Source organism: Misgurnus anguillicaudatus, chromosome 19, assembly GCF_027580225.2.
Source record: "Misgurnus anguillicaudatus chromosome 19, ASM2758022v2, whole genome shotgun sequence".
Taxonomy (NCBI): domain Eukaryota; kingdom Metazoa; phylum Chordata; class Actinopteri; order Cypriniformes; family Cobitidae; genus Misgurnus; species Misgurnus anguillicaudatus.
The window spans coordinates 53,813,591-53,827,457 of record NC_073355.2 but is presented as its reverse complement, the minus strand read 5'-3'; the positions used below and the strand labels follow the sequence as shown (position 1 = coordinate 53,827,457).

The 13,867-nt window shown below is 39.2% G+C and overlaps 1 protein-coding gene across 1 annotated transcript in view; it reads left to right on the top strand.

Moving 5' to 3' along the window:
- LOC129426532 (NACHT, LRR and PYD domains-containing protein 12-like) overlaps positions 1-13,867 on the top strand; it is a 216,732-nt gene that overhangs the window by 108,431 nt on the left and 94,434 nt on the right. Inside the window, exons 2-3 of the mRNA XM_073856736.1 lie at positions 8,558-8,863; positions 8,958-10,728. Coding sequence (XP_073712837.1) covers positions 8,578-8,863; positions 8,958-10,728 — 2,057 coding nt within the window. The 5' untranslated portion in view covers positions 8,558-8,577. The remainder of the gene's footprint in view (positions 1-8,557; positions 8,864-8,957; positions 10,729-13,867) is intronic.

Genomic DNA, 13,867 nt, shown 5'->3' with positions numbered 1-13,867 from the left:
TTTAAATATGGAACAGAACTTTACCTCCAAGTATATTTTTATAGTATACTTTTAGAAAATATGCTAAATTACAATTATTTTGAAATATGTTATAAGTTTAATTGTAAGCAAATATGTTGTAAGCATACTTTTAATATATTCAATTATGGTACATTTCTTTCTAAGTATATTTGTAATGTACTATTGCAAAGTTAAATATAGTTGAAATACAATAAAGTATATTTATTTTTCACCAGGGCTATTCATATGGCTTTTTGCAGCTTTCTTGATGTAGCTTTCGTTTTTGCATTTTTACTTTATACTTTTAAGTATATGTCAGTAAACAAGTATAGGCCAAATATACTTAGACATTTCGGTCAGTATAGGTCAAGTATACTTTAGTACAATTTAAGTATATTTCTGAGAAGTACCTAAAGTACATTTTAGAGAAGTGCATAAAAAGTAAATTGAAAGTATACTTTCTTATTTTAAGTTTAAAAGAAGAATACTTATAGCACACTTCAATAAACTTCTTTTTCGTAAGGGACGTTGGCCTTGTTCTGCTTCTTATTCACGGTATGGATTTAAATTATACCCTACTGCAACTGCATAACCTGAATCACGACTGGAATCCTCCACATTTGATTTATGTACTACTCTTGGAATTGCGCGTCGTCCATGTTATATCCATCGGTCTGCAAAGCGTCAATATTTTTATGACTATGATTCCTCCTTATCTATACCTGTGATCAATTCATCGAGATCGCAGCGTTCCCATAGTAACGACGCGTTTCCTCATCGCGCCAGGACTCTCATACCACTAACTAGAAATGCGGACTACTCATCAACACCTGTTTCCCAGCAACACAACTGCGCTCTATTGAACACTCGTTCCCTGACTGGCAAAGATACTCTACTGAATGAAATTATCACTGAGAGAGACCTGGATTTACTCTTTCTGACTGAAACCTGGCAAACAGCTGATGATTTCTTCGAGCTGAACCTTTTAACTCCTCCTGGATATAATTATCTGACAAAACCTCGACTTAGCGGCAGAGGTGGTGGTATGGCGGTGATCTTTAAGAACAATTATTAAGTGACTAAATATGACATTCTTGATGCACCTAGTTTTGAATGTTTATCACTTCAACTGGCTGGCCCCACTCCGATACTGATTCTGTTGATTTATAGACACCCTAGAAATAACCCAGGCTTTTGCTCTGATCTGACTGAACTTCTTACTCTTGCTTTTGCCAGGCATGATAGAATCATGATGCTAGGTGACTTTAACATACATGTTGATTCCGATAGTACTGCTGCAAAAGACTTCCTAGCGGTTTTGGATTATTTTGAAGTATATCAGCATATTGATTTCCCAAAACATTCTCACTATCATACTCTAGATCTCCTCTGTACTGTTTGTATTGACAATGTACATGCTCAGGGACATAATCTGGGCATCTCTAAACGAATTGTTTTTGACTTCTCAGTTACCCTTGCAAAACCTAAAACTAACACTGTTATATCCTACCGAAACCTGAGAGGTATAACTGTTGATAATTTTTCTGCTGCTATTGCTGTCTCTGCTCTTCCTTCTACACTTAATCTCCTGAGTCCTGGTGAGATAGTTTCAACCTATAATAAATCTATTGGTAATGCATTAGATGAGATTGCTCCTTTAACTAAAACTGTCCCGTCTACTCACTCATCTCCTTGATTCACTCCTGAGCTTAGAGTTCTGAAAACTATATGTAGGCGTCTGGAAAAATCTTCCCTTCTTGTACATGCTATGGCCTTTTCTGAGTCAGTAGTAAAATATAAAGAAGCACTCAACACTGCACGCTCTAACTACCTTTCTACTGTTATCAACAAAGCTAAGTGCAAACCTAAAGCTCTTTTTTTCTAAGATAAATAAACGGGTCAAACCATCCACTGTAGTTATTACTGGTTCAGATGAACTTTGTGAAAACTTTCAGTCTTTTTTCCTACAAAAAAATTGAGAACATCTATCAATTGTTTTGTTCTACTGCCACATCCCCCTCAACTCCATTTCTGATAGATTGTCCGCTAGAGACCTTTTCACTCACAAATACACCCTAGGTTGAAAAACTGATTATTAAATCAAATTTTTCCTCCTGTATACTTGATCCTAGACCAACATACCTTCTAAAAACTATTCTGCCCACACTTATTCAACCTATTACTCACATTATAAACTGATCCCTAGCCACTGCCTATGTTCCACTTAATCTCGAAGTAGCGGCCAGCACTCCAATTCTCAAGAAGCCTGGCCTTGATAACACCATTCAGAACAATTATAGACCAATTTCAAATCTCGCTTTTGTTGGCAAGCTACTTGAGAAGGTAGTTGCGGCACAACTGCAGTCACATTTAGAGAGACATAATCTCTTCGAACCACTCCAATCTGGTTTCCGTCCATATCACAGCACAGAAACAGCTCTTTTAAAGGTGTTAAATGATCTCCTCCTTGCTTCTGACTCTGGTGCACAAAGTATACTGTTCTTCTGGAGCTCAGTGCAGCATTTGACACTGTGTGCCACTCTAGACTTCTTTCTTGTCTGTCTGCAATAGGGGTCACTGGTGGGGCTCTTAAGTGGTTGACTTCGTATCTATCAGATAGGCATCAATTTGTTAGAATAGGTAAGCATCGATCCCACACTGTCACTGTTTCTCATGGTGTACCTCAAGGTTCTGTACTTGGTCCTCTTTTATTTCTAGTTTACCTGCTACCCCTAGGCCAGATCATCAGACGGCATGGTCTCAATTTGCATAGCTACGCTGATTATATTCAAATTTATTTTACGATCAACCCCAACTCATCTTGTCCACCCTCCTATGTTAGCTCCTACCTTCATGAACTTAAAACATGGATGTCTGATAACTTCTTACAGCTTAATGCTGGAAAAACTGAAATCTTGCAGATTGGCCCCAAATCATTGAGGTTGCCTGAACATGACATTTTTATTGATATTGATGGTGTTCAAATTAGACCTTCAAAAACTGTGCGTAATCTGGGAGTCTTGTTTGACCCCACGCTATGCTTTCATTCCCACATTAGCCAGACCGTAAAATCATGTTTCTTTCACCTGCGAAACATTGTTCGTGTACGCCCCTCTCTTAGCTTTCTAGAAAAATGCGGAAACTGTCATTCACGCTTTCATCACTTCAAGATTGGATTTCTGTAACTCATTATACATTGGCCTACCCACCAAAGAAATCCATCGACTTCAAATGGTAACTCAAACTCTGCTCCACTAGCCCTCACATATAATAAAAAATCTGCCCACATCACTCCGATCCTTCACCAACTTCACTGGCTTCCTGTCGTAAATCGCAGCCAGTTCAAAGCACTAGTCCTGGTATATAAAGCCTGTCATGGCCCGGCACCCAAATACCTCATTGAATTAGTACAACCATACGCAGGGTGCGATTTGTGAAAAAAACAGGGGGGGGGGGTGTTTTCATAGGCCCACCACTAGTTTTAACTTTTTTGACTGTTTTCAGTGGTTATGAAGAGCAATATGAGAGAGAAATTTGGTAATCATTGTCAGACCTAACAAAAATGCATTATAATATAATTTTTATATATAAATAGGCTATTACACATGAGGTGTAACCAGGTCTGTAACCAATCAGATGGCGTCTGGGCGGGACATTGAGCAAGTCTGCAGAGTGCTGAATACAGAGAGGCTGCACGGCAGCTGTATCAGAGCCAGCCAAAGTAGCGCATTTAAAAACAAAATTGACTTTAATCAAACCACGGATCCGTGATAAGTTTTGTGATCTGTCTCGCCACTAGTGTAGTAGCACTGATCACTTTGGGGGGGGGGGGGTAAATTTATCCCCACCGGAGATAAAAATAATTAAGCAGTGGCAGGGATACATTGACCAGAAAGGGGGAAATCCCAAGCATCCCCCCAGGCAAATCGCACCCTGACCATACGTTCCGACTAGGGCCCTTAGATCTAGCACTGACAATCTGCTTGTCGTACCCAGGTTCAAACTCTCGACTCTGGGTGGTAGGGCTTTTAGTGTTGCAGGCCCTACGGCACGGAATAAGCTGCCACCTAATCTTCGTCCGTCCGACAACCTCCAGACCTTTAAAAACAACTTAAAACTCATCTATTCACAATGCTCAATAAATAACTCAGTTTTCTCTGTTCAACACTTTTCATCATTATTTTTTTTCTATACTTCATCAAAATGTATGTTTTGACAAATAGGTTATTTGTTATTTGTTTTTTTTTATTTATGTTGATCAGTGTTTGATTGTCTCCATCTGCCTGCTGCTTGTTTGTCTGTCATAATAAGCAGTTGGCCTGTGTATTTGTCTTATTATTTGTATTAGGCCCACATTGTGAAGCAACCTTGGGTTCTTGAAAGGCGCTATAAAAAATAAACATGTTGTTATTATTATTATTAACTTGACTTGATGGTTATATTATTTGCAAACTAAGGTTATCAGTATTTCAATATTTAAAAGAAAAACTTAACTTACTGTGCACAGCTTTCGACGAGCTGTAGCTCTGACGGACCAGGGATAATTTGTGTTTCCTCGCTAGCGATAAAACAATCCATCAACAACGCTGGGATGATAATCCTCCCATCTAACGTGAACCCACATCGAGCTGCATCTCTGACGGACCCGGGATCATTCACGTTTCTTCCCTGGTGGTAAAAACAACCCTGTTTAAGGTCGTTAGCTGCATAAAGACACCTGTCCACCCCATACAATCAGTAAGAATCCAACTACTAACATGACCAAGACCAAAGACACTAGAGACAAAATTGTACACCTCCACAAGGCTGGAAAGGGCTACAGGAAAATTCCCAAGCAGCTTTAGATTATGTCTCTCACAGTGGACATGCACCTATGATGACAATTTCAGACCCCTCAATGATTTCTAGGTGGGAGAACTTGCAAAATAGCAGGTGTTCAAATACTTATTTTCCTCACTGTATGTATATATATATATATATATATATATATATATATATATATATATATATATATATATGTATATATATATATATATATATATATATATATATATATATATATATATATATATATATATATATTGTGTGTGTGTGTGTGTTTACATTTAATTGCAATTGTTGTTAGAAATTCCCAAGTAAACCTTATCATGGGTTTACTTCCCGAGACAGTGTCCTCTACTTACATTCCTGCATAAAGGCTCATTATGCAAGTGTTTTGTTTCCTCTGCTGTCAATCACAGATTATTCAGGAACTTTCCCGCCTCTACCCATACGGCCTTTCCCAAGTAAAAGTTTTTTTTTTATTCTAAATCAATATATTGTTTTATGTGAATGAGTAAGCAGAATGGTTTTCACATCATTTTAAAGAAAAAACTCTAGACTACTAGATCCTGTTTTTAAAAAAGTCATTGGAAAACACGTTTAGAATGAGATTTGTGGAATTTTTTTCAAAAACCACACAAACATTTTTCTCTTAAAAATACAAACATGTACATACATGTTGCCCACCTAATATAGTAGCCCAGTTTGTGCTGAACACAGTGTTATGAGACTTTTGCCATTATTATGTTTTTAAGTAACTGAAAAAAGCACAAATGTCAGTGCAGGTCGAAACTTCTACAGGGCCCTTAAAACCCCTTAAGGCCGGGGTATACCTTTTTTCCGTGTCCGCACAGCTTTCCGGGTATACTTCCTGTGGCTCCACGCGGATGGCCGCGTTGAACACGTATATGCAATACAAATAATTCTTATTCAAATTATTACTCTACCAGGCCATCAGGGCAGCACTGATTTGCAACATTTACAGTACATAAAAAAGATTAGGATAGATGAATAAAAGTAGCGGATCCACCACTGCAAACAAGGTTTAGAACAAACAACAAGCAAACAAAGAACAGGAATCAAACATTATGGTGACAAAAGTGCTCCACAGCTTTCTGTTCCTGGAAGAAGTTAAAATAAATGAAGAAAAGACGATGGTGTGTGTGCAAATGTTGTTTATTGCCTTTGTGTAAATGTTTGTAGTGTAATGTCCTGTCTTAACGTTTTCACACGCATGCACTGTCTATGCGAACTATCCGCGCACTCTCTGCGCGTTCTCAAATTTTGAGACACACGCGGAAGGTGCACGCCAGTAAAAATGTAAGTAAAAAGTTCAGATATTTGTGGAAAGATGTAAGAAGTAAAAGTAAAAAGTTGTCAGAAAAATAAAAAGTGAAGTACAGATACCAGAAAAATCTACTTAAGTACAGTAACAAAGTATTTGTACTTCGTTACTTCCGATCTCTGGTTAAAAATAATTACAGGTGCCGAATTCGACTATGCTGCCTCACAGTAACTCAGTTAGTCTGACTCTGATGTCGGAACCGAGCCATGTGCATTACCATTAACACTAGGCACATCCGAAACAGTGTCTTTAACATTAGCGGTCTTACTATCCTCAACTAGCGTTCAAATGCGGGCTTCTAGTTCTGCAACCTTCTCCGTCAGCCTTAATACTTCATTACACTTACCACATGCAAAACCCTCTTTGTTGACGGAAGAAGCTAAACTATACATGTGGCATGAAATACAGGTTACAATAACAAGTGCAGTCTTACCGCTTTCATGCTGGGCGGTGGGGTGTCCGTTCACCCGAACACAGTCCATGAAGCTGCATCGCGTGGGGGATGAGGTCCTTGCATGCTCAGTCGCTTTCGTAGGTTTGGGGCCAGGTAGATGTGAGGCACGCTGTGCTGCATGTTGGATCTACGATACCCGGGCAGCAGCTCCTCCACAGCTTCCCACTCTGGTGAGCACATGTCTGAAACACATACACTGGATAAATCCGCCATTAGATCAGCAAGGAAGGCAACCCTTCTACACGTTTTTCTCTGACTCCAAAACAGCCGGGCCAATCAACAAACAGAGGGCGGGCTGAGAGCCGTGACGTAGGGCCTGAGAGCTGTGACAGACACTAAGCACCGAATGTAAGATCGTAGTTTAGACACGGGATGCTATTCGCTCTGTTGTGTGGAATATTTCCGGCATTTGCCAACTGAATCCCGAACAAGAAGAGTGTTTGTTAAACATTTTGAATGGAGGTAATGTTGTGAACCTACTCCCGACAGGTTTTGAGAAAAGTTTAATTGATCAACTATTACCGATCGTCAGTGAGAAACTGGGGAGGAGTTGGAATTTTAGAGGATATATCTCGGCCTCTTTTATCTGTCGAGCTTGAACTGGCACCATTTTGACAGGTCAGTGTCTCGTTTCTTTTCTAGTCCTTAAATATTGCCATGTCATGCTGCAGTCTTGCAATTATGTTGCAGCATTTCTGACAGACTCGAAATGAACAAAGAGCTGTGTTTAACAGAACTGATACGGCTGAGCTGGCGCATAACACTCATCATAACCAAACATTATGTGATTTGCTTAAGTTTACACCAATGATTTTAAACTTCAGACTAGCGCCCCCCCCTCGAGAAAGTAAAAGCTTGTCAATTATGCCCTGCCAGACTCTGTCCACGAAGCAAAGTGAAGTCATGTACAGCATATGTTTGTGTGAGTTACTGAGGATTACTGACTATCACACAAGTAGATGTAATTTCAAGTTTAGACTGTGATCTATTCACTAGCTGCATTTACATGGACATTTGTAATCCGTTTAAATGATCAATCTGAATAAAAATGCTCCATATAAACACCTCAATCGGACTAAAAAGTGCCAATCTGATTAAAAATCTAATCCGCTTGTTAGGGGTGGTTTATTCCTTTTGTAATCCGCTCAATAGGACATGTATACACATGATCGGATGGATAACTGAAACTGGGACGCTCTGCGCATGTGCCATCTTTTCTTTTTTTTAATGGCAGTTGGTAAACCCACTGAAAGGCGCATTTCCGCCACCTACAGGACGGGAGTGTGGAGCATATTCACACATGCAATGACATAGAATTGCCGTAATGACATGTGACGCAAATAACTCGAGTTTGTTTTGTTGAAGGAAGTCACAAGAAGTGATTGTCTTGTTAATCTTGTTCCTATTATCCTTCAATTCCCCATAAAGTGATACAAGACAGCGTTGTCCGGTCAGTCCATGATGATTTATTCTCTGATCCACAAACGCGTGTGTTTGGACTCGCTCTCGCGAACGGTCTCTGCAGCACTGCGTGAAGTAAAATACGCTTACTGGGCACACGTGAATGGGTGTTTTTGCTGCTGCTTTATAATCAGCTGAGACACAAAGCAAATCTTGAAACAGCGTGAAACTATATTTGTGCAATGTGCGCATGTCAAATGATCAAATCTGATGTAAATCTTGTGTCATATAAACACGCACATCAATCCGATCACATTATTAAGTGTCATGTAAACGCTATGATAGGATTTATTAATCGGAAGGATTTTAATCCGATGGAGGCTAAATGTGTCCATGTAAACGTAGCTACTGACTGTAAAGCTCTGCAGCACACCTGATCACTCACCATCTCTATGTGTCAGACTTCACAGCATCATTTCACAATACAAACATCATCTGAACTTTAGATCTAAAATGTTGTTTTTCGTGTCCTGCAGAAGTGGGTCAGTTTTGGAAGATGGCTTCTGTTTTAGAGCTCAAGAACACACTAGAAGAACTGTTAAAAGAAGATCTGAAACACTTTCAATGGCACCTGAGTAATATTAAAGATCGTATTCCAGCTCCTAAACTGGAGAATGCAGATGTCTTAGATACAGTAAATAAGATGAGAGAACAGTATGGAACAGAAAAGGCTGTGAAGGTCACAATGGAGATCCTGAGGAAGATGAAGCAGAATGAATTGGCCGAACAGCTAGAAAATAAACACAAGGAAGGTAAAACAAAGAGTTTTATTTCATGTAAATGTTCAAATGGAGAAATTCGTCAAGTGTCATGATGTCATTTACTCTGTTTGTTTGTTTTTCTTTCATGAATGTGCAGTTACAGTTGACAAAAAAGCTAATGATAGTGATTACAGCGAGCTCAGCAACAGATTGAAGGAGTCCTTAAAACGGCACTATGAGCAAATATTGGATGGTGATTCACAGACTGGCCATCTAAAACGACTGGATGATATTTACACTGATCTCTTCATAGTAAAGAATGAGACTGGAGGAGCAGTGAGTGAGCATGAAGTGAGACAGATTGAATTAAATCACAACCGAACTCCTGCTGAGGACACACCCATCAAATGCAATGACATATTTAAAGGCCAGTGTGATCAACGAAACCGAAAAGTGCTGACGATGGGCATCGCAGGTGTGGGAAAAACTGTCTCAGTCAATAAATTCATCCTTGACTGGGCTGAAGGAAAAGAAAATCAGGAAATCATCTTTGTTTTTCCTCTGCCCTTCTATGATCTGAATTTGATTGAAGAGGAGTGCAGTCTAATGGATCTGATTCACAAACACTTTAACTGTGTTGTACCACCTTCATTACCTGAAGGTGAAGGTAAAGTCATGTTCATTTTTGATGGCCTGGATGAGTATCGATTCCCATTGACAATTAAGAAGAGTAAGATATTGACAGATGTTCATAAAAAAACAACAGTGGGTGACATCATTACAAACTTGATCACAAGAAATCTGCTTCCTTCTGCTCTCATCTGGATCACCTCCAGACCAGCAGCAGCCCATCAAATCCCTCGAGAATACATTGATCAGGTGACAGAGGTCCGAGGATTCAACGATGAGCAGAAGGAGAAATACTTCACCAAAAACAGCAATCCTGATGTGGCAAAGAAAATCATCTCACACATGAAGAAATCCAGGAGTCTTTACATCATGTGTCACATTCCTGTCTTCTGCCGTAACTCTCTCAGTGTTTTTCAGCCTCTGCTGACTCAAGAGGATCATGAAAAAATTCCCACAACCCTCACAGGGATGTACATTTACTTCTTACTTACTCAAATAAAACAGATGACAGAAAAATACAGTGATGATCTTAAATCTATTGAAGATGTTATTCTGAAACTTGGAGAACTGGCTTTTAAACAGCTTCAGAAAGGAAACCTGATTTTCAACAAAAAAGATCTTGAAGAATGTGGTCTGGTTGTCAGTGAAGGTCTGGTTTACTCTGGCTTATGCACTCAAATATTTCAGACAGAAAAGCCAGTTTCTGGGATAAATGTCTACAGTTTTGTACATCTCAGCGTTCAGGAATTTCTTGCTGCTCTCTATGTGCTTATCATATACAAAGATGTAAAAACAAATCCTTTCCTTCTCACGCGGGGTGAAAAACTGAAATGGAAATTGAAAAATTCACTTATTGACCTTCATAAGACTGCAATTAAAAATGCTCTTCAGAGCAAGAATGGACACCTGGACCTTCTCCTCCGGTTCCTCATGGGTCTTTCATTGAAGTCCAATCAGAATGAGTTGAAGGAATTTCTGCCCAAACTGAAGATCACAGATGAAGATGAAAATATGAGAGAGACTGCTGATTATATCAAAATGAACATTAAGAAAACAAAATCAGCAGAGAAGAGCATCAATCTCTTTTATTGTTTGAATGAACTAAAAGATAATTCACTGATCACAGAAATCCAGACGTATCTGAATTCAGGAAATCTCAGGGCTCAAAAGCTCTCATCTGTTCAGTGGTCAGCACTAGCATTTGTGCTGCTGATGTCAGAAGAAACTCAAGAGACGTTTGAGCTGGGGAAATACGGAAGATCTGATGAAGCTATGATTCGACTTCTGCCAGTGATCAAAAACACCAAAAGAGCTGAGTAAGTTTTATCTCAACATTCATTCATATTAGTAAATGATCAAAACAATAGTTTGTGGCAGCAGTAATGTTTATTATTTGTTTAGAGTAATTAATTCTCTGTTTGTTTAATTGAATTTAAAAAATTTAATAGAAATGCTACATTTATAAAACAAACCACAACAAAGATCTGTTGACTAAAAACAAAGCAGCAGCAAAGTTTTTTTTTGCAGCTCAATAAATAATGTTTATTGAAACTATCAGAATATTTTAAAGAGTAACTCGGATGGGGTTTTATAGCTGCCTAATTGTTACGGATTCACCAGGGCTGCGTTCAGCCCCGACAAAACGTTGCACAAAGTAAACCAAAACTGTGATTTGTTGAACACCCTGTTCCGATGACGCAAGAGTTGAAACTACAGTAGCTGAGAAGGCCATTTCTTGTGTTCTTTTTGAAATGTTTCTGGAGCCTGATGAAATCGATATAAATACGTGTTTAATACTGTAAAATACGCTTGATGTTACAGTCACTGCCCTTACTGTCCACAATGAAAGAGAACATTTCAACTTAGACCCATTGTATGAGCTGTCTCTTTGGACCTCTGTAAAAATAGGGTGGACTACTCTCAAATTACAAAATTTAACATAGTAGTGGATAAACAAATTACATCACGTTTTTTGAGTCATGGATCAAAAAAAAATTTCAGATCAGCAAAAAAATGGAAATAAGGAATATAAAATAAGAACAAATCAAGAAATTATAAGCAGACAGGTGCTGGTAATTGGTAATTGTTTCAAAGCAGCTTTACTTTAATAGAAGCAGTGAAAAGCACAGAAAAATCGACAGATAGCATAAAATAATACACGATAGCATAAGCAGCAAAATTTGGTGCGGCTATGAATCAAGATTATAAGCGAGCATATTTTTAATGTAACGTATAGTAGAGGGTGCTAAGTTAAGCCCCTGGGACTTTACCACATGTTTGGATAATAAACTTTATACAAACACGTGAGGAATATCTTCATTTATGTCTGGACATTGAGGAAGAGAAGTGTTTATCTTTAATGTTACCTTTAAAGAACAAAGGAAGACGCACTGGAGGAGGATATTTTCCTGAAGTAAGTAACTTATTTCTCCTCATCAAGTTCAAATCCTCCCATGTTAACTCTTTCCCCGCCATTGACAAGATATCTCGTCAATTAAGAGAAAACGCTTCCCCGCCAATGACGAGATTTTCCGTCTTTCCGCAATACCGCTATTATCCACCAGGTGGCGCACTTCCGCAACTTTTTAAACCCGGAAGAATTTCCCTATGGCAAGCAGCAGCATGTCCGTGTCTGTTTTAAAGATCGCTCTGAATGGGATCGCTATGAAAAGTCCGTCACAAAAATGGAAGTATCTCTGCTTTTTGCTCAAAATGTGGTGTTTTTGCAGAAACCTACCCATATTCAAAAGCTGATTACAAAAGAACTACTGAAGGTAGGATGAAACGTTTTTCATTTTTTGAAAGCAAAGGGTCTGTTCTTTCATTTGGTATATTGTATGTTTATATTCAATTCAATTCAATTCAATTCAATTCAATTTTATTTATATAGCGCTTTTCACAATACTCAATTGTTTCAAAGCAGCTTTACATTGAAAGAAGCAGTAAAAGCACAGAAAAACGACAGATAGCACAACATAATACACAATAGCATAAGCAGTCAAATTTGCTGAGGCTATGACGCGACATTATGAGCGAGCGTATTACTAATGTAACGTCTAGGAGAAGAAGCTAAGTTAAGCCAAAGCAGGCTACCTCCCAGGGGTAAAAAAAACCCCTAGGAGAAAAAAACAAAAACCCCGGGTTGTTTAGCCGAGGAAATAAAAATAAAAAGTCCTAGGAGGGAAAAACCCTTGGGAGATATACATGTATATACACACATATAAGGAGCTTAAGCGGAAATTAAGCGGAGATTAAGCAGAGATTAAGCGGATATTAAGCGGGTCCTGCCGGTGGTCATTGGTCAGGCATCAGCTGGGCATCACATTGAAGGACGACCAGTAGATCAGAGGTGTGCCGACTTTCACATCTACCGGAACTGGGTCTGTTTGTCCCATTGTCCTCAGGGTCAATGGGACCCAGGGACGAGACAGGGAGAGAAAAACAAAATCATATTAGCGTAGGGGCCGTTCACATGTAATGCAAGTGTCACACAGTGATGTGGTTTAATCAGCTTAGTTTCAGACAGACTAACTATTGCGGCATAATTATATTATCCACAGTTGAGGATTTTGCAAATTGGGGGCCCACTGCAACGGTATATATGGTAACTAAGGGTCACCTTCCGATTTTTAAGAGAAAATGAAACCTGTCGACCCGTTTGACTAAGGCCTGTAACCCCACTGTCGTCGTTGATGCAGGTTCAGTGGCAAACGGGTCTATATTGCATACTATTTACAAGATCACGAGAAAACGCCAACATCGCAACCTGACCATACGTGTCAACCCGTTTGACTAAGGCTGGAGGCCCCACTGTCGTCGTTAATGCAGGTTCAGTGGCAAACGGGTCTGTATGGCATACTATTCACAAGACACCAGAAAGCGCCAAAATCACAACCCGACCAAACGTGTCAACCCATTTGACTAAGGCCGGAAGCCCCACTGTCGTCGTTAATGCAGGTTCAGTGGCAAACGGGTCTGTATGGCAAACTATTTGCAATACAAAGAAAGCGCCAAAATCACAACCCAACCATACGTGCCAACCCGTTTGACTAAGGCTGGAGGCCCCACTGTCGTTGTTAATGCAGGTTCAGTGGCAAACGGGTTTGTATGGCATACTATTCACAAGAACACGAAAGTTCCAAAATCGCAATCCGACTATAGGTTAAGATAAGGTTTTTATTTATTTATTTGGTTGGTCTGTGTTATGACCGCGAGTGCTTTGTTCCGTACAGATAACTATTTCGAGTTAAGTACTTTTACTAGACAAATTATGCGAATGCTTTGTTGAAGAGAAATGTTTTAAGTCTAGATTTAAAATTATCGACTGTGTCTGATTCTCGGACATCGGTTGGTAAATCATTCCAGAGCTTAGGGGCTAAGTAGGAAAATGACCTTCCACTTTTATACACTTTTGATAGTCTAGGGATAATCAAGAGACCAGAATTTTGCGACCGT